This window comes from Pan paniscus, chromosome 9, assembly GCF_029289425.2.
Source record: "Pan paniscus chromosome 9, NHGRI_mPanPan1-v2.0_pri, whole genome shotgun sequence".
NCBI classification, from domain to species: Eukaryota; Metazoa; Chordata; class Mammalia; order Primates; family Hominidae; genus Pan; species Pan paniscus.
In genome coordinates this window covers 2,763,524-2,786,049 of record NC_073258.2, presented here as the reverse complement: position 1 = coordinate 2,786,049, position 22,526 = coordinate 2,763,524, and the positions used below count along the sequence as shown (strand labels likewise).

Here is a 22,526-nt window from a genome sequence, read left to right as displayed (position 1 = left end):
CGCTGCCGGGGCTACGCCGCCGCCGGGGCTGTTGCCGCTGCGCACCTGGCTCAGGTGAGCTGCCCCGCCCCAGCCCGGCGCGAGCCCCAGGTCCTGGCAGCAGGTGAGTGGCGGTCGCCATCAGACCCGCGAAGGTGAGTGGAGGTCGCAGTCCTCCCAGAGCCGCTGCAGGCCTGGAGTCGGGGCCCGGGGCGCTGCTTGTCCCTGGGCGCGGTCTCTCAGGAAATGGCTCGGGGCCGGGGAGGTTCCCGCGTCGCCCGGAAGCCCGAGCTCGCCCGCGTCCTGGCCCTTTCCAGGGCTGGGGGAAGGGAGGAAAGTGGGCGAAGGGGGCGGGGGCCACCCTTTCCTCTGCCCGACGTGGTCAGCGGCTTTTTGGTGACCCTCGCGCAGAACAGAGCGGGGCTAGGAGCGCCGAGGCGCGCAGGGATCCCACCTAGGTTCCCCAAGCCTGGATCCCAGCTCGAGGCTTCCTGAGGCGCCGAGGGCGGACCAAGAGTCAGGCTGGGGCCCGAGCTCGCCCGGCGCCGGGTGGAGCTTCCGCCATCCGCGCGCCTCTGCCCCGGCCGAGCGCCCCGAGCCGCACCCCCGTGCCCGCCTCCCGGCCGCGTCCTCGTTCTCCGCCCTCCTCACTTGGAGGGCGCCCAGGGCGCAGGTGGGCGCGGGGTAGGGGAGCGAACCAGAGCCCCTCGGCCTGCGGGGCCGCAGCCTTTTACCCACGTTCCTGCTTCAGGACAGGCGCTGGGGACCCAGCGCGCACGGGGAGCGGAGGGGCGGCGCGTCCGAGCTGAGCGGGAGTCGCCCGCAGGGTGCTGGGTGCTGAGCGTCGAACCCACCAGGCAGGGGCGGCCGCGGACCGAGGACGCTGGCTGGGTCTGAGGGCGGGAGGAGCTGGCGCTTTCTAAGAACCTCAAGGTGCCCAGCAGAGTGCGGTGGGCAGTGCGAGGCGACCAGGGCCAGGCTTGGACTGAGATTCTGGGCGCCTCGGAAGAGCTGTGCGGGCGAGGGTCGGAGACTTTGTGGGTGTTCATGCTCACCCTGGACGGTGGACCTGGGGGCTCGGGGGTGCAGGACGTTAGCAGAGAGAGGGAAGGAGAGGGTGCCAAGCCAGCCCTGAGAGATGGTGACGCCGAGACCGGGTGCACAGAGCAGCCGCCGAGCCGGGGCTTCACAGTTGGCGGCTGACCCCAGGGCCTGTGCTGGAGGCCCTGCTCCTGCTTCCTGCGGGGGTGCCCTGGGCCCTGCTGTGCCTGCTTCCTGACCTGCAGTGTGGGGAGAACCTTCTTGAGGGGCTTCCAAGGACCCACTTCAAGGAGGGGCTGGTACCAGGCTCTGTGGGGGAAGGGGTGCTGTCTTTGGGACCCTGAGCCCAAGGCCCACCATCACCCAAGGCTGAGTACCGGGACAAAGGAAGGTCCTAGCAGGGCTGGGACTCAGTCAGACAAGTACGTGTAGAAAGCCTGCTGCTGAGAGGGTGCTCAGCCAGGGCCGGGAGGCTGGATGGCAGCCCTCCACAATGAAGCCCTGCCCCCATGTGGCTGAGGGAAGGGCCAGGGTCCAAAGGAGACCCTTGTCTGATTCTGTGGGCAATACCAGCCACCGGTCACTGGGTCCCCAGTCCCAGGTCAACCTGGGGGCTGTCAGTTTGGTGACAACAGGAGATGCCATCTGCCCCTCATCTGCTCTGAGCCAGGAGCCTCGGCCACCTGTGTTTGCTCCTTATTTGGAAAAGGGGGCGCTGCCCTCCCACCCCAGCCTGAAGGGAAGGTCCACAAGATGCCATAGCCCCTTGTAACTGCTCACCCATCGGGGGAGCCATGTCTGGGAGAGGGACAGGGAGAGGGCGGAAAAGTTCTGCTGGAGCCCCATTGTTGACTGGGAGTTTCTGAAGGCCCTGTTCCCCGGGGTCAGAGGTCAGAGACACATGGGGGAGCAAACCGGCCCCTTGGCTCCTGAGTGTGAGGTCTAGTAGCATCTGGGAGGCATGCCGCGCAGTCCCCGGTCCTCCTTGTATGTGTGCAGGGTGGCCCTGGCAGGGGTCTCCTGGCTGGAGGACCCCCCACCCATTACCCCCGGAACCTGCCCCTTTGAGCACCCCCCACCCCACAACACACACGCACACACACGCACATTGCACACACGCACACACACTGCGCACACACACACATTGCACACACACACACACACACACACACACACACACACACGCTGCACAGAGGAAAGTGCCGTGCCTGGGTGGGTTGGGGCGGGCCCCAGAGGAAGGAGCCGCTTGACTCAGAGCTACAGGAAGAGCCGGGGCAGGCGGGGTGAGAACCACCAACTGCCCGTCCTCCCGCCCGCCTAGGGAAGGGGTGGGTGCCTGGGTGGGGTTTAGGGTTAGGAGAGGATGTGACTGCAAGGCCAGGAAGCTACAGGGAAAGTTCTGATCAAAATACACAAAGACACAAGCCAGGTCCCCACCGCGCTTGGCATCCATAGCAGCCTTGGTGCTGTGGACACTCCCTGGGGCCCAGCGAAGGGGAGAGTTTGCTCCCAAAGGCACACCAATGACCAACATTTGCCCCCCGGAGGAAAGAACTGGAACCAGGTGACTGCCTCCCCCGCTGCTCTGAGTGAGCCTGTGTCAGGGCCTGGCTGAGAGGAGGCCCACGGCGCCCAAGACCCATATGCATGCATGTGTGTGCATGTGTGTGTGAGACAGAGCGAGGGGCAGCAGGAGGCTGTGTCGCATCAGCGGCCAAGGGTGGGTGTCAGGTGCAGTGTGTGTGCTGTGGGGTGCCTGTGGTCCTAGGCTCTGTGACAAGCGTTGCAATGGGTGTTGTATATACTCAACAGTTGTGTGAGGGGTCTGCAGCCTAAGCTGTGTGCAGTGGTAATGGGAGGTGTGTGTGGTAGGAAGTGTGCTGTGTAGGAGGTGCAAGTGTGCACACGGGCTGAGACTGAAGCTCTGTGCAGGTGCACATGGGCCAGAGGGCTGTGTGTATGTGATGTGTGCAGGGGAGGAGGGGCAGAGGAGAGGGTGCAGGGGAAGTTAGGGAGGGGAGGGGGTACAAGGAAAGGTGTGCAGGGAGGGTGCAGGGGAAGGTAGGCAGAGGAGAGGGTGCAGGGGAAGGTGTGCAGGGGAGAGGGTGCAGGGAAAGGTGGGGAGGGGAGAGGGTGCAGGGGAAGGTAGGCAGACAAGAGTACAGGGAAAGGTAGGGAGGAGAGAAGGTGCAGGAGGAGGCAGGCAGAAGAGAGGGTGCAGGGGAAGGTGGGGAGGGGAGAGGGTGCAGGGGAGAGGGTGCAGGGGGAGGCAAGCAGAGGAGAGGGTTCAGGGGAGAGGGTACAGGGGAAGGTGGGCAGGGGAAGGTGGGGAGGGGAGAGCGTGCAGAGGGAGGCAGGCAGAGGAGAGGGTGCAGGGGAAGGTGTGTAGGGGAGAGGGAGCAGGGGAGAGGGTGCGGGAAGAGGGTGCAGGGGAGGGTTTGCAGGGAGAGGGTGCAGGGGAGAGGGTGCAAGGAGAGGCAGGCAGAGGAGAGGGTGCAGGGGAAGGTGGGCAGGGGAGAGGGTGCAGAGGAGGGTTTGCAGGGGAGGGCACCTGCTTTCTTGCTGTGCTCATATCCTGGCAGTCTGCCCTTGACTTCCAGAAGGCTCTGAGGCTGCTTTTGGAGGGAGGACTTTGAGGTCTGAGCTTGGGGCGGTCACGGAAGCACTGCAGGAGATGCCAGGGGTTCTGCTGAGCTGGGGGTGTGACCTCCCGGGCTTGCTGTGAGGGGTTGGTTTCCTGGGAAGTGTGTGCTTTAAGGACCCTCAGTGGGTGGTTCCCCTGGGTCAAGGACTTTCCTTGGAGTGTCCTCCACCGCAAAGGACTTCTTCAAGGGCCCCCCTTGCCATCCCCCATGGGTGTGTGCCTCATGCTGTATCGGTTCCCGAGGAAACTGCCAAACAGTCAAACCTGGGGCCTCTGGCTGTGCTTTACCCATGGAGAGGGAATAGGTGGCAGGCTAAGAGGACTGTCCCTGCCACCGCCTCTGGGGCCTTAGCGGGGAGGAATCCTGAGGGAGCTGGGGTGCAGAACCTTAGGCTTGATCCCCACATCCCCACTTCCACTGTGTCCCTGCAGCAGGGAGGGGAGTAGACAGTCAGTGCCTGTTGGATAAACAGGGTGACCCTGTGGCATCCAGTGAGGAGAGGCCCCTGGGGCCCTGGGCTGCCAAGGAAGAGGCTCTGGGCTTCTCCCTGCAGCCACCTCACTGAGGAGCTTTGGGAGACTTGAGGTGTGTGTGGCTGCTGCTACGGGCTGGGAAAGGACACGGGACCCGAGACCTCCATCCCCACCGGGCGCCGTTCACCCTCCGGCCTCACAACCGCAGGGCGAGGCTAAGCTGAGGGTTCCCAAGATGTTTCCCGAGGTGTTTCGAGGTGTCTGTGCTCACGTGCACTCCTGACTGTAACCAGACGTGGGCCAGAGCTGGGCACCGCCACCCCGACTGTATCCAGACATGGTCAGAACTGGGCACCCCCCCCGACTGTATCCAGACATGGTCAGAGCTGAGCACCCCCACCCCCGACTGCATCCAGACATGGTCAGAGCTGGGCACCCCCCTCCCCGACTGTATCCAGACATGGTCAGAGCTGAGCACCTCCCCCCGACTGTATCCAGACATGGTCAGAGCTGAGCATCCCCCACCCGACTGCATCCAGACATGGTCAGAGCTGAGCACCACCCCCCAACTGTATCCAGACATGGTCAGAGCTGAGCACCCCCCCACCAACTGTATCCAGACATGGTCAGAGCTGAGCATCTCCCACCCGACTGCATCCAGACATGGTCAGAGCTGAGCACCACCCCCCAACTGTATCCAGACATGGTCAGAGCTGAGCACCCCCCCACCAACTGTATCCAGACATGGTCAGAGCTGAGCACCCCCCCACCGACTGCATCCAGACATGGTCAGAGCTGGGCACCCCCCCCGACTGTATCCAGACATGGTCAGAGCTGAGCACCTCCCGCCGACTGCATCCAGACATGGTCAGAGCTGAGTTCCCCCCCAACTGCATCCTGACATGGTCAGAGCTGGGCACCCCCCCCCGACTGCATCCAGACATGGTCAGAGCTGAGCACACCCCCCGACTGCATCCAGACATGGTCAGAGCTGAGCACCCCCCCCCCCCGACTGCATCCAGACATGGTCAGAGCTGGGCACCCCCCCCCGACTGCATCCAGACATGGTCAGAGCTGAGCACCCGCCGCCGACTGCATACAGACATGGTCAGAGCTGAGCACCCCCTCCGACTGTACCCAGACATGGTCAGAGCTGGGCACCCCCCCGACTGCATCCAGACATGGTCAGAGCTGAGCACCCGCCGCCGACTGCATACAGACATGGTCAGAGCTGAGCACCTCCCGCCGACTGCATCCAGACATGGTCAGAGCTGAGTTCCCCCCCAACTGCATCCAGACATGGTCAGAGCTGAGCACACCCCCCGACTGCATCCAGACATGGTCAGAGCTGAGCACCCCCCCCAACTGCATCCAGACATGGTCAGAGCTGGGCACCCCCCCGACTGCATCCAGACATGGTCAGAGCTGAGCACCCGCCGCCGACTGCATACAGACATGGTCAGAGCTGGGCACCCCCTCCGACTGCATCCAGACATGGTCAGAGCTGGGCACCCCCCCCCAACTGTATCCAGACATGGTCAGAGCTGAGCACCCCCCCCCGACTGTATCCAGACATGGTCAGAGCTGAGCATCCCCCACCCAACTGCATCCAGACATGGTCAGAGCTGGGCACCCCCCCCCGACTGCATCCAGACATGGTCAGAGCTGAGCACACCCCACCCGACTGTATCCAGACATGGTCAGAGCTGAGCACACCCCACCGACTGTATCCAGACATGGTCAGAGCTGAGCACACCCGCCGACTGCATCCAGACATGGTCAGAGCTGAGCACACCCCCCGACTGCATCCAGACATGGTCAGAGCTGGGCACCCCCCCGACTGCATCCAGACATGGTCAGAGCTGAGCACCCGCCGCCGACTGCATACAGACATGGTCAGAGCTGGGCACCCCCTCCGACTGCATCCAGACATGGTCAGAGCTGGGCACCCCCCTGACTGCATCCAGACATGGTCAGAGCTGAGCACCCCCCCCCAACTGCATACAGACATGGTCAGAGCTGGGCACCCCCCTGACTGCATCCAGACATGGTCAGAGCTGAGCACCCCCCCCCAACTGCATACAGACATGGTCAGAGCTGGGCACCCCCCCCCCCGACTGTATCCAGACATGGTCAGAGCTGAGCACCACCCCCGACTGTATCCAGATATGGTCAGAGCTGAGCACCCCCCACTACGACTGTATCCAGACATGGTCAGAGCTGAGCACCCCCCCCCGACTGTATCCAGACATGGTCAGAGCTGGGCACCCCCCCCGACTGCATCCAGACATGGTCAGAACTAAGCACCCCCACCCCCAACTGTATCCAGACATGGTCAGAGCTGAGCACCCCCCCCCCACGACTGTATCCAGACATGGTCAGAGCTGAGCACCCCCCCCCCGACTGTATCCAGACATGGTCAGAGCTGGGCACCCCCCCCGACTGCATCCAGACATGGTCAGAGCTAAGCACCCCCGCCCCCGACTGTATCCAGACATGGTCAGAGCTGGGCACCCCCCCCGCCGACTGTATCCAGACGTGGTCAGAGCTGGGCATCCCCCATGGTGTAGGTTACATCACTCACAACCCTGCCCCAAGGCCAGGCTGTGTCTCTGGTACTGCAGCACCCCCTGCAGTGGCAGCTCTGTTGAAGGAGACAGCCAGGAGTGAGGCCAACTGCCATCTCGGGAGACAGGGTCCCACCTGGTGTTCGTCCACTGCACCCCGGGGCCATCATGGTGGCCCCAGGACCAGTGGAGGCGATCCTGGACTTGATGGCCCCTCCCCGTGGCCCTGGGCTGCGTGAAGTGGTGCCCATTCTGGGCACGTGTGAGGGGCTCAAAGAGACACCCTGCTAGCCTCCGAGAACTCTGCCAGCATCCATGCGGCTGCTCAGGGTGGCATCTGGTCAGGGCCAGTGCTGTCTGTGGTTGGCAGTTACTGGTTAACTCATCCTGTTCCTGTTTAACTTGTTCCCTGGGGATGGCGGCAGCCTCTGACCTGTCCAGGTGCCCTGTCCAGCTGACTGCAAGGACAGAGAGGAGTCCTGCCCAGCTCTTGGATCAGTCTGCTGGCCGAGGAGCCCGGTGGAGCCGGGGGTGACCCTGGAGCCCAGCCTGCCCCGAGGAGGCCCCGGCTCAGAGCCATGCCAGGTAGGCAGGTCAGAGAGGGATGGGCTTGAGTTCCCCACTCCCACCTCCTGCCCCTCAGGCTGGCTCCACATTGTGCATCCTGCTCTTATCCCAGGCACTCTGCCTGGCCACATGCCGGGGGTACAAAGGCCCCTGCTCACCCCTCCCCCTGGGCCCTTGGCCCTGAAACCAGGGCGAGTGGTGAGGATGAGCCCTGCACCCTCTCCTGCCCCAGACTAGGCTCATGAGGGTCAGTAAAGCCCCAGGAATGCTAGGAGTGGGCACTGCTGGGGCCCACAGCGGGGTGTGGCCGATGTGAGCTGGCAGGAGACCATACCCTACTGAGAAGATGGTGGTTTGACCTCCCGCTAGGGCTCATCACCCTGATGTAAAGATGAACAAGTTCAGGCCTCAGGTGGTGGGGAGGGCTTGCCTGTGGCCAGGAGCAGAGGGCCCCAAGACCCCCAAGGCAGGAATGAGGCCAGCTGCTCTAGGCACCCAGCTCTGCCCATCCAGGTGGAAGGTGCTGGCACACTGGGCATCTGGGTCCCCAAACCCACTGGTGCCCACACTCTCTGCAGATTCCCCAGCAGAGGCAGGCCAGGCTGAGGGGTGCAGTGCCCGGCCCTTCCTATGAGACAGACATCATGGTGTCACCAGGGGTGGGCAACAGGTGCATCTGGGAAATGGGGGGCTGGACTCACATCCTGGGTGGACAAGCAGCCAGATGGGGCTTGAGCGTGGGCCTGGGGCAGCTCAACTGTGGCCACTGCTCTCTGTCCCCTCAGCACAGGGTGGGCGGAACACCCAAAGCCTGGCCACTACTGGGGGAAGACGTGCCAAGTGCTAAGCCTGTCCCCACAGGACTCGTGGGCAGACATGGTGTGACTGCCAAGCCACACAGAGGCCTTATTTCTTCCTGCACCATGGACCACTGTGGAGGTGGTGGGGCCAGGCACCCTGGCACAGCTGACCCACTGTGTCCTCTCTCTTCAGGTGTCTGTGATAGGGCCCCTGACTTCCTCTCCCCGTCTGAAGACCAGGTGCTGAGGCCTGCCTTGGGCAGCTCAGTGGCTCTGAACTGCACGGCTTGGGTAGTCTCTGGGCCCCACTGCTCCCTGCCTTCAGTCCAGTGGCTGAAAGACGGGCTTCCGTTGGGAAATGGGGGCCACTACAGCCTCCACGAGCACTCCTGGTAAGAGACCCGGGTATCCAGGGTCAGAGTGACCTCTCAGACATGCCAAGGGCAGTGGTCTCCCTGACCTATGCCTGGGTCTGTAACCACCTGGCCAGACATGACACGAGCAGAGTGCCTCTGTGGACCCAGACGGAGGGTCAGTAATGTCAGGGACAGACCCTCGGGTCTGCATGGCCCCTGTAGGCACACACCTCGTAACTGCCTAGGGCTACGGGTGTCAGCAAAGTCTAGGGTCTGAATGAACGCCGACCATCTGGCCAAGTCTGTGATCAAAGGACCTCCAGGCCCCAGACCCAGGACTGGGACGGCTGTTCTGAAACAAATCTGCACCCCCTCCAGGTTCAGGTCACTTCTCTTGGCCTAAGGCCCAAGAACCACCCAGGAGGCCCAATTCTGCAGCCTCCCTGGGTGAACCCAGACAGGTGGGGTTCGGGGGTGTCCACTGGTATCCCCAGTCGACCCTGACCCTGGCTTGGTATCACCAGGGTCAAGGCCAACCTGTCAGAGGTGCTTGTGTCCAGTGTCCTGGGGGTCAACGTGACCAGCGCTGAAGTCTATGGGGCCTTCACCTGCTCCATCCAGAACATCAGCTTCTCCTTCACTCTTCAGAGAGCTGGTGATGGGGGTTTCCCAAGGTGGAGGGTAGAAGGGGACCTAGACCTAGTGAGGCCCAGGGATCTTGAGGCTTGGGGGCTGCTGGAGGGGCAGCAGCTCAGGCAACCCATCCGCAGGCCCTACAAGCCACGTGGCTGCGGTGCTGGCCTCCCTCCTGGTCCTGCTGGCCCTGCTGCTGGCCGCCCTGCTCTATGTCAAGTGCCGTCTCAACGTGCTGCTCTGGTACCAGGACGCGTATGGGGAGGTGGAGATGAACGGTGCGTGGGGCCCGCGTGGGCGCGAGGAGGGGTCTCCACGGCCTCCCTGAGATTGCGCTGCTGAGCTCGGCTTTGGAGGCGTGGGGCGGGGAGGGGTTAGCCCCCGGGGGCTCTGTGCAGCCCGGCTGGGGTTAAAGTCCGGGGCGGGTCTGCCCCTGTGTACGTGGGAGATGGTTAGGGGTGTTGGGGACCCCGAGGGCTGGTGTGAGGCCTCGGGAGCCATCGGGGTGACTGGCCGCCGTCCGCAGACGGGAAGCTCTACGACGCCTACGTCTCCTACAGCGACTGCCCCGAGGACCGCAAGTTCGTGAACTTCATCCTAAAGCCGCAGCTGGAGCGGCGTCGGGGCTACAAGCTCTTCCTGGACGACCGCGACCTCCTGCCGCGCGCTGGTATCCCGGGCCCCGCCCCGTGCCCCGCCCACCCGGAGGTCCCGCCCCGCCCCATGCTCCGTCCCACCCGGGGCCCCACCCCCACCATCGAGCTCCGCCCACCCCGAGGCCCCGCCTCAAAAACCCGCCCCACCCCGCAGGCCCCGCCCCTCCCATAGAGCTCTGCGTCCGGTGCCGCCCCTGAGCCTCCGGCCCCGCCCCTCCCCCGCCCCCGCCCCTGCGCCGCCGACGCCCGCCCTCCCGCAGAGCCCTCCGCCGACCTCTTGGTGAACCTGAGCCGCTGCCGACGCCTCATCGTGGTGCTTTCGGACGCCTTCCTGAGCCGGGCCTGGTGCAGCCACAGCTTCCGGTGGGTCCCGCGCGAGGTTGGGTGGGCCCCAGCTTAGCACCCACCCCCCTGATGGTCCCGCCCCGCAGGGAGGGCCTGTGCCGGCTGCTGGAGCTCACCCGCAGACCCATCTTCATCACCTTCGAGAGCCAGAGGCGCGACCCCGCGCACCCGGCGCTCCGCCTGCTGCGCCAGCACCGCCACCTGGTGACCTTGCTGCTCTGGAGGCCCGGCTCCGTGGTGCGGAGCAGGCGCGGGAGGGTCCGGGGCTAGCGGCGGGTTAGAGATGGGCGGTGCCCGGGCTCCAGGCTGGGACCCCTCCGTGGGGAGCTCTGCGGCACCACGCTTTGTTAATGGGCCCTGGGGGGAGGTTCCGCTGCCTGGGGCCCCGGTGGGGGGAGCCGCCCTTGAGGCCCCCGGAGCCACGGAATAGCTGTCGCAGGGCGTGGAACCCGTGGGCAGCCGCAGGTGTGCTCTTGGGGGCCAGGACGCCAGGGGCTTCCGAGGTGTTCACACCTGCAAACCGCCCCGACCTGGCCCCCAGACTCCTTCCTCCGATTTTTGGAAAGAAGTGCAGCTGGCGCTGCCGCGGAAGGTGCGGTACAGGCCGGTGGAAGGAGACCCCCAGACGCAGCTGCAGGACGACAAGGACCCCATGCTGATTCTTCGAGGCCGAGTCCCGGAGGGCCGGGCCCTGGACTCAGAGGTGGACCCGGACCCTGAGGGAGACCTGGGTATGCCCGCCCAGCCCCACTCCCCAACTGGAGAAGCTCAGCACAGGGCGGAGTGGGGGCAGGCACAGGGCACAGGGCCTGGAGGGGCTCCAGGTGTTGAGGACTCTTCCTGGCACCGAGGGCCCCTGCACGGCCTCTCTGCCCTGGAGGTGCTCGGCCCTCGGTCTGCCTGGGAACTTCCTGGGCCTCACAGGCCATCACAGCAGGGGGTGAGCAGGGGCAGCCCCTGGCAGTGGGTCTGGGCCAAGGCTGTGGGTGGCCACCGCAGGCGTCTCGGTCTCCCCACCCCAGGTGTCCGGGGGCCTGTCTTTGGAGAGCCATCAGCTCCACCGCACACCAGTGGGGTCTCGCTGGGAGAGAGCCGGAGCAGCGAAGTGGACGTCTCGGATCTCGGCTCGCGAAACTACAGTGCCCGCACAGACTTCTACTGCCTGGTGTCCAAGGATGATATGTAGCTCCCATCCCAGAGTGCCGGATCATAGGGACAGTGGGGGCCAGGGCAGCGGCGTCGCTCCTCTGCTCAACAGGACCACAACCCCTGCCAGCAGCCCTGGGACCCTGCCAGCAGCCCTGGGAAAAGGCTGTGGCCTCAGGGCGCCTCCCACTGCCAGAAAATAAAGTCCTTTTGGATTCTGCTGGGGCCTCAGTCTCCTCCCGTGCGGCGGAAGGTTTCGGATTCGGCTTCCCTCTGCGGCTCTCTCAGCCCTCCACCCCTCCTCTCTCATCCCCACCCCTCCCTCTCTCATCCCCACCCGCCAAATCACCAAATCTGCCCTCTCTCCATCCCCCTTCCTAAGCCAGCTCAGGCGTGTCCCGTGCTTACAGTAGCCTCCTTGGGCCTCCTTGCCTGGTCCCTGGTTGGGGACGTGACTCTTCCTAGACCCTTCCCATGCAGGCAGATCCTGGATGGGGGCAGGCTCCTTAGAGACCTCAAGTTCTGAGCTTCACAGAAACTTTCTGTTTTAAGACTATCCACAGTAACTTCACAACTAAATGGCCTGGCTCTGGGTGAGATGGATGGGGGTGTCCGAGAGCCCACTGGACCCCAAACCTCAGGCAGGCAGTGTGAGAGCCCCTGGTCCAGGCAACTCCAGGCCCAGGGTGGGCGGAGGAGGAGTTGGGTTCATTTGCCGCATGAGTATAGCCCACGAGGCAGCCACCCTCTTCCCACTCCAGTCACCCCTCTACTCTCGCCCCCAGCTCTGCTCCATCTGTGCCTGTGGTGCACCTGCTGTCCACCCTGTCCCCTCTCGGCCCTGAGGTGCCAGCTGTCCCTCTGCTGGGCTCTCCATGTCCTATGTCCTCTGATCTTGGGAGGCTTGTGTGTGAGCCCAGGGGGTGGGTGTCCTCAGGGGCAGGGGGTGCCTGGGGACACCTCGAGTCCCAGGATCATGCTGCCAGCCACAGGGTCGGGCCAGCCATGGAAGGACACAGGGCAGTGACTGTTCATGGCCATCTTTATTCCCAGTGCTGGCTATCCCAAGATACTGCCAGGCCACAGCCAACCCCACCTCTGCCAATGTGACTGGGTCACCACCCCATACACCAGAGCAGCCTTGAGCCCTGCCCCACCCCCTGCCCTGCGGAAGCCAAGTCCCCAGCTATAAGACCCTGCCCCTCCTGGTGGCCCAGGACCCTCAAAGATGCACACAGGGGTCCCAGCGAGGGGCCCCTCCGTCATTAGCCTTCTCCTCCAGGCTGGGCTGCCAAGCAGCCCGGAGCTGAGTCTGTCCCTTGGACGCTGGGCCACGTCACCTTCTCCTCCAGAAGGCTTCGCCTATGGGCCCAGGAAGTCCTCCTTCCGATAGCCCTTCTACAGTGGAGAGAGGCCCAAGGTCAGGGTGCACGTCTGTCCACGTGGCCCTCTGCCCTCTGTCCCTCCTGCAGCGTGCTGGGTGTGGCCCGGACCCTTCCTCTCTGGGTCCCTGGTCTCCATCCTCCCATTGGCCTCCTCACTGACCCTCCCCCGGCATCCCATGCCCTGCACCCGGGTCCCTGCTTGCCCTGGGCTCGGGAAACGTACCGCCCGGAAGTCACGGTGGAGCTTGTTGTACTGCCACAGGTTGGCCAGGAGGCTGGACGCTGCCCGGGAGGACTTCTCACTGTCGGGGCTGAGGGTGGAGGGCAGTCAGGAGGGGACACACAGCCAGAAAGCAGGGTGGACTGGGAGGACCCCCGACCAGGCTGCTGCACGGCTGGGTCGGCCCCTACCTGTCCCGCTTCTTCTTGATGAAGATGAGCTTTCGGAGCCCATCAAAATACAGCAGGTCTCGGGCAGCGATGGGGCTGGCCACCACCAGGTTGTTGAGCACAGCTATGATGTTGACCAGCACCTCGGCTGGGGGCGACTTCTCACCCACGCTGCCCGGCAGCTTCTCGATCAGGTGGCTCACTACCTTCGTGGCTGTGGGAGGCCGGGGGTCAGTCTGCACCCCTACTCCTGGCCACCTGGGCACCTGGGGTCCCCTGCCTCCCCCAGGGAGCTGGACTGGCCCCAGTGGTCTGAAGCCCACACTTAAAGACAAAATTGACATGTGGGTCCAGCAGGGCGGGGACGAGGGGCTGCCCGACTCACACATCTCGTCCTTGTTCCTAGCGTTCCGAGACAGGTTTCGGATGAGGCCGGTCAGTGAGCGCAGCTGGTGGTGGTCGGCGGTCCTGACGCGGTCTAGCAGGGGGTTCAGAATACGCTCCTGCTCCAGGGCCAGGCGGCTCAGCACCCCCGCCCACTGTGGGGAGGGAGGGTGTGAGCCGTGACCCGGAGGCCTCAGACCCTCACCTGAGGGAGTCCTGCCACAATGGGGTCGCTGCATCCTCTCGCCACCCTCAGGGGGGCCTCTGCTTCTGCCTTTGCCCCCCAGCCGGGGGCATCAGCCGCAGCCCGGATCAGGTGCCTCCCTTCAAACCCAGGGCAGAACTTCCATCCTCCCAAGGCCCAAGGCCTGCCCCACCGGGACGCTGACCTCCGAGGCTCCGCGGACCCTGGGCGTCCCCTTCCTCCTCCCCTCCCTCTCCCTCCTCTGTTCCCCCCTCAACCGCATGAACCCCTGGGACCCCCTCGGGCCTGGGTTGGGTGCCCCACCCTGCGGTCGCCTGCCGTGATGTTCTGCAGCGCCCCGGCGGCCGCCTCCGTCGTGTGCCGGTTGAGCTCGCAGCGCTGCAGCAGCCGGTTGTACAGCCCCACGATCTGCGGGCTCCACAGCCACTCGAGGCCCTTGGGGTCCTTGGACACCTCCGCGAAGGTGAGCGCATCGGCGGCGAGGGGCAGCTGCGCAGGGCGGGGAGGAGTCGGCGGGGTCGGGGTGAGCGGGGCGGGGGTGAGCGGGGCCGGGGTGAGCGGGGCCCGGGGTGAGCGGGGCCCGGGGTGAGCGGGTCCGGGGTGAGCGGGACCGGGGTGAGCGGGGCGGTGGTGAGCGGGGCGGGGGTGAGCGGGGCGGGGGGCGGGGGTGAGCGGGGCCGGGGGTGGGCGGGGCCGGGGTGAGCGGGGCGGTGGTGAGCGGGACCGGGGTGAGCGGGGCCGGGGGTGAGCGGGGCCGGGGGTGAGCGGGGCCGGGGGTGAGCGGGGTCGGGGGTGAGCGGGGTCGGGGGTGAGCGGGGCCGGGGGTGAGCGGGGCCGGGGTGAGCGGGGCCGGGGGTGAGCGGGGTCGGGGGTGAGCGGGGTCGGGGGTGAGCGGGGCCGGGGGTGAGCGGGGTCGGGGGTGAGCGGGGTCGGGGGTGAGCGGGGCCGGGGGTGAGCGGGGCCGGGGGGTGAGCGGGGCCGGGGGTGAGCGGGGCCCGGGGTTGAGCGGGGCCGGGGGGTGAGCGGGGCCCGGGGTGAGCGGGGCCCGGGGTTGAGCGGGGCCGGGGGTGAGCGGGGTCGGGGGTGAGCGGGGTCGGGGGTGGGCGGGGCCGGGGGTGGGCGGGGCCGGGGGTGGGCGGGGCCGGGGGTGGGCGGGGCCGGGGGTGGGCGGGGCCGGGGGTGAGCGGGGCGGGTGTGAGCGGGGCCGGGTGAGCGGGGCGGGTGTCAGCGGGGCGGGGTGAGCGGGGCCGAGGTCAGTGGGGCCGGGGTCGCAGCACCCACCCCACGCCCCGCTCAGGCTGGTGCCCACCTCGCGCAGCCGCCGGCTCTGCGGCGTGAAGCAGCCCACGACCTCTCCCGGCGGCGCCCCCGCCAGGTCCCTGCGGCCGCGACCCTCCAGCCGCTGCAGCGCGGACGGCGGCATCTCGTCGTAGAGGCGGTAGGACAGGTTCCGCAGCACGCACACCGCGTTCTCCACGCTCTGCGGGCAGGGGCGCGGGTCAGAGCGGCGGCCCGGGGGGCACGGCCCCTCCTCCACACCGCGCCCCTCACCTTGTCCTCGCATTTGCCCACGTCCAGGGCGTGGTTGATATAGGTGACCAGGGCGTCCACCAGCCCGTGGCACTCCCGCATCTTCTGGCGAGTGGCCTGAGAGGCTGAGCTGAGGTTCCTGGGGACCGAGGTGGATCAGAGCCCCCCAGGGACCCCGCATCCCAGGCCTTGCCCCAACCCATCCTGGGCCCTCGCACGCCCATCCCCAGCGCGAGGCGTGCGGTGTGTGGGGCTGTGAACGCCAGGCCAGGCGGAGTCCCTACAGTGACCCGCGCCTGCAATCCCCACCCCACTGCCCGAGGCTGGCGCACCTGAGGAAGCCGGTGGCATTGTAGAAGATCTCCGCCTCCGAGGCGTTCTGCTGGATGAGGGGGGGACCCCCAGCCCCCGACAGGGGGCTCAACACCAGGTCTGTGAGCTGCTCCAGCGTGTCTCTGGCCAGGCGGTCCTTCAGGTGGTCGCTGGATGAAAGGTTCCACAGGATCCCTGGAGGACGGGGGAGGCTGCTATCAGCGTCTGCCCTCCAACCCCCTCCGCTTTTCTGGGGATGGCGTGAAGAGGTCCCGCCTCTCCCCAGGGGCTGGCCTGGTGTTCTGTGCCTCACCCACGAGCTCCACTGGGGAGACCCTGGGGTGGCATTTGAGGTGATAGAGCTGGGACCAAGCAAGAGGGGACAAGATGTGGGGGTGGGGTGGTGAGCAGGCCTGGCAGTGCAGGCGGCTCCAAGGAGACAAAACCACAGGAAGGGGGGCCGGGGGTCCAGGAAAGAGGCGGGCAGTGGAGGCCCAAGTAGGAACACGGCCAGCAAAAGGGACAAACGGACGGAGGGGAACTGAATGGGGTAGAGGAGTCAGAATGGAGGAGAGAGGACAGGCAGAGGAGGGACAGGAGGAGGGGGAAGGCAGAAAAGGGGGACAGGTGGAGGGGGGGACAGGTGGGGGATAGGCAGAGGGGGCAGGTGGAGGAGGAGGCAGGCGGAGGAGTGGGGCAGATGGCGGGCAGGTGGAGGGGGTAAGGCGGAGGGGGTAAGGCAGAGGGGGGATAGGCAGAAGGGGGGAGGAGGAGTAGGAGGGCAGAGGGGACAGGTAGAGAAGGGGCGCAGATGGTGGGCAGGTGGAGGGGGGCAGGTGGGGAGGAAGGCGGGGGGGATAGGCAGAGGGGCGCAGGTGGAGGAAGGACAGGTGGAGGAGGGGACAGGCAGCACCTGTGACATTTTTGCGAAGCTCATCATCCTGCTCCCGCAGTGTCCGCAGCAGCTCGAAGATCCCGTTCTCCTCCACCAGGGCCAGCTTGTTGTCAGCGTTGTCGTAGATGAGGTTGCGCATGGCACCTGTGGCATGGCGCTGCACTTCCTGGTTGGCGTGGTTGAAGAGCTTCACCAGCCTAGGCACGGCCTGAAGGCTGCGGGCCTGCGGGCACAGGCATATGGGGGTGCACAGACGCATGTGGATGGATGCAGACTATGCACCTGTGTGCAGCTGTGTCCAGGTGCGTAGATGTAGATATGCAGGGGATGCAGCTGTATAGGGAGGTGACGCAGGTGTATGCGGGGGTACGGAGGTGACGCAGGTGTGTGCGGGGGTAGGGAGGTGACACAGGTGCGTGCGGGGGTACGGAGGTGACGCAGGTGCGTGCGGGGGTACGGAGGTGACGGAGGTGTGTGCGGGGGTAGGGAGGTGACGCAGGTGTGTGCGGGGGTACGGAGGTGACGCAGGTGTGTGCGGGGGTACGGAGGTGACGCAGGTGTGTGCGGGGGTACGGAGGTGACGCAGGTGTGTGCGGGGGTAGGGAGGTGACGCAGGTGTGTGTGGGGGTAGGGAGGTGACAGAGGTGTGTGCGGGGGTACGGAGGTGACGCAGGTGTGTGCGGGGGTAGGGAGGTGATGGAGGTGTGTGCGGGGGTACGGAGGTGATGAGGTATATGTGGGGGTACGGAGGTGATGAGGTATATGTGGGGGTATGGAGGTGACGCAAGTGTGTGCGGGTGTACGGAGGTGATGAGGTATATGTGGGGGTACGGAGGTGATGCAGGTGTGTGCGGGGGTAGGGAGGTGATGAGGTATATGTGGGGGTACGGAGGTGATGCAGGTGATACTGGTGTATCCAAATTGTATCCTCCTGCTCTTCCTCTGCTGAGGGGGCTCCGGACAGAGTGGGGTCTACCCAGTCAGCCTGGGGATCATGAGGGGTGCTCAGTGAGCAGAGGCCAGTGGGAGGTGGTGGGGCCCACGAGGGAGGTCACCAGGGGGCAGTGAGTGGGTGGTCGGGGTGGTCACCTGCTTCTTGGCGGCTGCATCGCTGTAGCACTTGTGCTGGATGTAGGCCGCTCCCAGCACCTGCAGGTTGGGGTCTGAAGCCATGAGGTACTTGACTGCTGAGGGCAGGTCAATGTCATCAAAACTGCAGAGTCAGGGGTCAGGGGTCAGGCTAACTTTGGGTTCAGGCTGGGCCCGTGGCAGAAGCCCCCTCCCTGAGCCGGGCCCAGCCGCTCACCCGCTGCTGAGTCTCTGCAGGGTTCGGTGGCTACCGTAGCTGTTGAACCCACGCACGTCCGGCAGGTGGCCCGAGTCAGCCAGGCTGAGGCTGAGGCTGCGCACAGATGGCGCTCGAGCCACAGGCTCCAGGACGGCCCCTGGCGCTGCCCCGCCTACCCCGCGGCTCCGGTGGCTGCTCTGGAATCGCTGCAGGGTCCGCATGGCAGGGGCACGGATGGTCCGGCTCGGGGAAACCTCAGTGGCCTCGGGCCAGTCCAGCCCCCCTGCCCGACTGGAGCTGGAGCTGGCCTGGCGCTCGTACGCAAAGGCCCTGTAGGTGGAGGTGGCCGCGGGCTCCAGCTGCTCAGACACCAGGCTGTAGCGGTCGTCCAGGCCCCCGGGCCCCAGCCGCAGCGAGCGCAGGGAGAGTGTGTCATAGTCGGCCCGGCTCCCAACCCCACCACGCTCATGGAAGGACACGGGCCTGGTGGGCATGGGAGGGGTGGGCTGGGCACCCCCGTACCCAGCGGCCCCAAAGGCGCTGCCCCCGTTGTGGGCGGAACTCAGCCTCCGACTGCAGCTCAGATCTACGGCGGAGCGGGAGGACCAGGAGGCTGGGCTGTAGGCCGGCTTGGCGATGGGCCGGAAGCCCTGTGGGTCGAGAGGGGGCGGTGAGGGCATGCCTGGACTCACCTGTGTCCAGCCCCGCTGCAGAGCCTCCCACTCTCCAGACTGCAGAGCTCAGATCATCCCCCTCGGGCTGGGCCCATCGCTCACCGAGGTCTTGTCCCCACTCAGGCCCTGAGAGCGAGAGCTGAAGCCAGCCTGCAGGGTGTGGTACTGCCCCCTGGATGTGCCTGTGGAGAGGGACGGTGGTAGCCCAGCTCTGCCACACAGCAAAGCACTGGCCTCCTGCCTCCTCTCCACCACTCCATCGCTATTGGCAACCCTAGGAGCAGCCTCCAATCCAGGGCAGGGAGGCCAGGGGGGCTCCAGGGCCAGTGCCTCCCCATTCCTGCCATGGCCTGGTCTCCTCACATGTCAGCCCTGGTGGTCCACCTTCCACAGCCCACCCCCCAGCTGTGCCTCCTCTACCCGAGAGGGCAGATAGGCTCACCCACTGACCTCCTGGTCGCCAGGAGGAATGTGCCAGGGCCTCTGACATCAGTTCTCCAATCCCTGCCATGGTACAGTGCCCAGCCTCCTCCAGGAAGCCAGCCTGGCCTGCCCCGGCCCACACTGACTCCTTTTGAGCCCCTCCTGTGCCCAAACCTCATCTGTGCCCGGTCACAGGAGAGTGACACTGTCTCTCTGGACCAGTATGCCCTGTTGCAGTGCCCTCTCCCACCCGGCAGAGCCTGAGGCAGGGGCCACACCCACCCCATCCAGCCACACACATGCCAAGGGCAGCTGCGTCAGCCCGACTCCACAGTGAGTGGACAGACAGGTGGGTGGGCGGAGGGTGGAGGGCGGAGGGCGGATGGAGGGACAGGCAGGAGGAGGATGGGGGGGCTGCTGTGACTGCCGGAAGGATGGACAGAGTGGTGGAGGGAGGGGTGGGAGAGCCGTCGACGACAGGGTCCCACGGTTGGATGGTGAGTGGGCAGAGGGATGGACTCGTGGATGGGTGCAGAGAGGACGGGCTGACGGTGGGGGCATGAGAAGGCCCACCAGAGCGACCTGGCTGAGGGGCTCAGGGTGGGGTGCAGGGAAAGGGGCCGTGACCCTCCCACAACTCTGCCCAGAGCTGGATGCTCTGTGGGGGACACCCCCATGGCAGAGGCCCCAGGTTCACCCTGGTTAATGGGGCTTCTGGGCCGGGGCTATTAACCCTCTGACGCTCGTGAGGCCCAGCCCGGAGTGGGGGCACGCCCCAGCTTGGGGACCTCACCCCCACCCCCCAATTATAATCCACCTCCCTCTAATTGGCAGGGCAGCCAGGGTGGTAATTAACCCTTCCCTCACTGTCCTCCACCCCATGACTCCTGGGCACCCGACTTGGTCACCAGCAAGGCTGAGGCCCCTGGAGGGAGGACCCCACGGTCCAGGCCGCCGGGCCGGCCCCTCCGCTGGGCAACCTTCACTTCCCCCTGGCCAGTGGCTGGAGGCCAGTCCTGGGGAGGGCCCCTCTAAACACCAAGTGGACCATGATGAACCGGCATCTGGGTCTCTGGCATTCTGGGAGGTCCATCTTACTGTCTAACCTTAATCCTTGTTGCTGTAGCCTGGGAAGGAGGAAATGACGTTCCTAGAACCACTGCCTTCAACTCACAGCGTCTGTGCTCCTGTCACTCACACTCACACGCATGCACACACACTCGCGTGAGTGGGGCTAGGATTCCGCCACAGGTGGGTCTGGCTGGCACCGAGGGGTGCTCCTCCACCTGCTGTTCCCACAGAGAAATCTAGGTCACTCCAGTCGGGCCCTCCCCTCTAATTCCTCAGGGAGCCCCTGGTCCAGACAGGCCTGGCTTTCCTCCAGGACTTCCAGCACCCCCACACGTCTCCCCGCTTTCCCGTTCTGCTCATTCCCGTGAGGTATGGGAGGACCGTGGGTGTCTGGGTGTCCCTGAGACCCTGTGTGAGCCTGTGCTACCGGGGCCAGGCGCATGCATGTTCCGGGTTTGCCGACTGAGTGGCCTGGCCCGCCTGCCATGTGCCAACCTTCCCTGTCATCCCCCACAGGGAGGGCTCCAGGACGCCAGGCACAGGTGGGGCCTGGCCAGGCTCAGTCTCTGGAGGACCCCGGGGTCCCTGCTTGGACGGGGCAGCCCCACCCATGGCTTCTCCCCACGCCCGTTGGGGCGGGGTGTGTGACTCAGTGTGAGGCCTGGTGAGTCAGGAGCCGGCCTCACTGCGGCCTCTGCCCTCACACTATCACGTCCGCCCGCAGCCACCTCTCCCCGCCACCGCCGTCCCGCCGTCGTCCCCACCGCCTACCTCTGGCAGTCTCGGCCTCAGGCTCGGGCTCAGCGGCCCCGTTGTGCCGCGGCTGCTGTCCCAGCTGCAAGAGGCGGGCGCAGACCTGCTCCTGGACACGGGCTGCCCGCAGCCGCTCGGCCTCTGGCCCCTCGGCGCCCCGGCGGTCCAGCTGCAGGTCAGAGGGCAGCGCCAGGGAGCACACGCCGGCCTCAGGCTGCAGGGCCGACAGCAGGAAGTTACCGTCCTGCATGGCGGCAGGTCCACCGGGCCTGGGCCTGGCGGCCGCCTCCAAACCCAACTGTCTTCACGTCCTGTCCCTCGAGGCCCTCTCCCTGAAGTCCCCGCCCCGCCAGCCTCACCCAGAGCCGCCTGAAGACAGACGCCTGCCCAGCCCTGAGCGCAGCTGGGGGCGGGGACACCTGGCCAGGTGGGAGGGAGGGGCCGCCGCCGGCTTAAGGTGGAATTCGGGCGGAAGAACAGGCCCTGCATGGCCCCAGGTCCCAGCCTGGCCTCCCGCCTCCTTTTCTCCCATCCCACGACAGGGCCTTGGGGACCTGGGTCCTGCTTGTTCTCAGCCTGTAAAGGCCAGACCGGGCGCTTTGTCGTGGGGCTGGGACAGAGGGGCCCTCTGTGTCCTAAGTGTCAGGGAAGGGTAGGGGGCCTGTGTGGGGGCCTATGTCCTGCCACCCCCAGCATGAAGGGGAGGGTGTCCCAGTCCCTGGGGGTCTAGGGCCCTAGGTAGCTCCAAGAATCAGCCAGCCTCCATGGTAGCCCAGCCTTCCTGGTGAGGTGGGGATGAGGCCTAGGAAGGGTTGGCAGGAGACACTGTCGGGAGTCAGGGGTCAGTGCCAGGGGTCAGTCCCAGGGGTCAGGACAAAGGCTGGAGGGACGGAGCTTTAGGGTCCAACGGGACTCCATGGAGGCCCTGGCCCTGGTCCTTGGAATCCAGCGAGCCCCCTCCGCACCAGGAAGCATGTGGATGGACCGGCCCTCCCCCGAAGCCTGCAGACCCTGGAACTCACCCCCAGGACCCCCTCACCCCCTACAGAGGCCTCCAAAACCCTCTCTGGCTTCTGGGACCCTGGCACCACTGCTCCTGCCCCCCAGGCCCTGGGGTGGGAGGCCGTTCCCAGCACATGAGTCAGGGTGCAGGGGGGTGGGGCCGCCCCAGGGGGTTGACTCAGAGGGCCTGCACTCCTGTCAGCGCATGTCAGGCTGGGGCAGGAGCGGGTGTGCGGGGAAGAACCAGGGGTCTGGGAGAGCAGAGGCCTGGATGGAGAGGGAGCGAGGGTGGGGGGTTGGGGAGGTGGGGGTGCCCCTGGTGGGGGGTGGGGTAGTGGGGGGCCCCTGGTGGGGGGGCCCCGGACCAAGCAGGGCTTGTGCCCAGAAGGTCTCCTTCGAGCACCACAGCCAGTGGAGCAAGTGGGCTCTGAGGCCCTCTAGCCTCTGGGACAAGCCCCTGGTAGATGGGGGTGGGGATAAGCCTAGGAGGGATGGGGGTGGGAGCTGAACATCTGTGGCAACCTCTGGGCTTCTCTCACGAGCTCATCTGACAGCCTCTGCCTCTCCCTGGACCCTGGACCCTGGCTCTGGGCTCTCCTCCAGGGCAGACCCTTGCCCCCTAGCCCCGTCCCTGGAAGATTTTTGCCTTAATGGGGCTGGGGGCAGGGGTCTGGCGTGAGGGTCGGGTCAGGGTTAGGAGGCAGCATTAAGGGTGAGGTCAGTTCTGAGGGGAGGAAGCTGGAGAGTAGGAGTCGGAGGTCAGCGTGGGGGGTTAAAGGGGGAGGGGAAGGGTGAGGCCCGGGCTGGGGCCACCAGGTGGGGTCGGGGTGGTGGGGAAGGGGTGGGAGACCTACCCGGCTTGTGGTCCGGATCCCGCCAGCCTCCCAGCTCATCCCAGAGGCCACTGCTGACGGCCGAGGTGTCCAGGGCTCCATCCCTGGCCCGGCGCGTGCGGGGCAGCCTCTGCGGCGGGGACAGGACTGTGGGGGCCTCGGAGGGCGGGGTG

At 66.1% G+C, this 22,526-nt stretch overlaps 2 protein-coding genes across 6 annotated transcripts; one reads left to right on the top strand and one right to left on the bottom strand.

Annotated features, from left to right (window-relative positions):
• The first annotated feature begins 29 nt into the window (after window positions 1-29).
• SIGIRR (single Ig and TIR domain containing) lies at window positions 30-11,428 on the top strand. 4 transcript variants are annotated; one of them, XM_057299050.1, is made up of 10 exons: window positions 30-134; window positions 7,131-7,290; window positions 8,266-8,464; window positions 8,953-9,083; window positions 9,199-9,339; window positions 9,588-9,731; window positions 9,978-10,080; window positions 10,149-10,299; window positions 10,604-10,793; window positions 11,085-11,428. In XM_057299050.1, exons 2-10 carry the CDS (start codon window positions 7,284-7,286, stop codon window positions 11,246-11,248), a joined length of 1,230 nt encoding a protein of 409 aa, XP_057155033.1. In that variant the 5' UTR covers window positions 30-134; window positions 7,131-7,283; the 3' UTR covers window positions 11,249-11,428. The 4 variants fall into 4 exon arrangements, with proteins under 4 accessions (XP_057155033.1, XP_063464059.1, XP_003806055.1 ...); XM_003806007.7 differs by lacking the exon at window positions 30-134 and adding an exon at window positions 2,412-2,584; XM_063607989.1 differs by having other exon boundaries at window positions 115-134; window positions 10,604-11,428.
• Window positions 11,429-12,232: 804 nt separating this feature from the next.
• On the bottom strand, window positions 12,233-20,788 carry PKP3 (plakophilin 3). 2 transcript variants are annotated; one of them, XM_034931803.4, is made up of 13 exons: window positions 20,537-20,788; window positions 18,374-18,453; window positions 17,616-18,247; window positions 17,399-17,522; window positions 16,328-16,532; window positions 15,435-15,609; window positions 15,124-15,241; window positions 14,882-15,052; window positions 13,876-14,061; window positions 13,369-13,522; window positions 13,005-13,197; window positions 12,817-12,904; window positions 12,233-12,606 (listed from the first exon to the last, which is right to left on the bottom strand). In XM_034931803.4, the coding sequence occupies exons 1-13, from the start codon at window positions 20,766-20,768 to the stop codon at window positions 12,571-12,573; spliced, it is 2,394 nt and encodes a 797-aa protein (XP_034787694.2). In that variant the 5' UTR covers window positions 20,769-20,788; the 3' UTR covers window positions 12,233-12,570. The 2 variants fall into 2 exon arrangements, with proteins under 2 accessions (XP_034787694.2, XP_063464057.1); XM_063607987.1 differs by lacking the exon at window positions 20,537-20,788 and adding an exon at window positions 18,722-18,991.
• Between the last annotated feature and the right edge of the window lie 1,738 nt (window positions 20,789-22,526).

Bases quoted from the DNA above. Each gene is read 5' to 3' on its own strand.
- SIGIRR (XM_063607989.1), top strand. The intron at 9,340-9,587 runs GTGCGTGGGGCC...CGCCGTCCGCAG, and splicing joins TGGGGAGGTGGAGATGAACG to ACGGGAAGCTCTACGACGCC. The intron at 10,300-10,603 runs GTGCGGAGCAGG...CCTGGCCCCCAG, and splicing joins TCTGGAGGCCCGGCTCCGTG to ACTCCTTCCTCCGATTTTTG.
- PKP3 (XM_034931803.4), bottom strand. From the start codon at position 20,768: ATGCAGGACGGTAACTTCCTGCTGTCGGCCCTGCAGCCTGAGGCCGGC. The intron at 18,454-20,536 runs GTAGGCGGTGGG...CCCTCTCCACAG, and splicing joins TGAGGCCGAGACTGCCAGAG to GCACATCCAGGGGGCAGTAC. The intron at 18,248-18,373 runs GTGAGCGATGGG...CTCGACCCACAG, and splicing joins TGAGTGGGGACAAGACCTCG to GGCTTCCGGCCCATCGCCAA.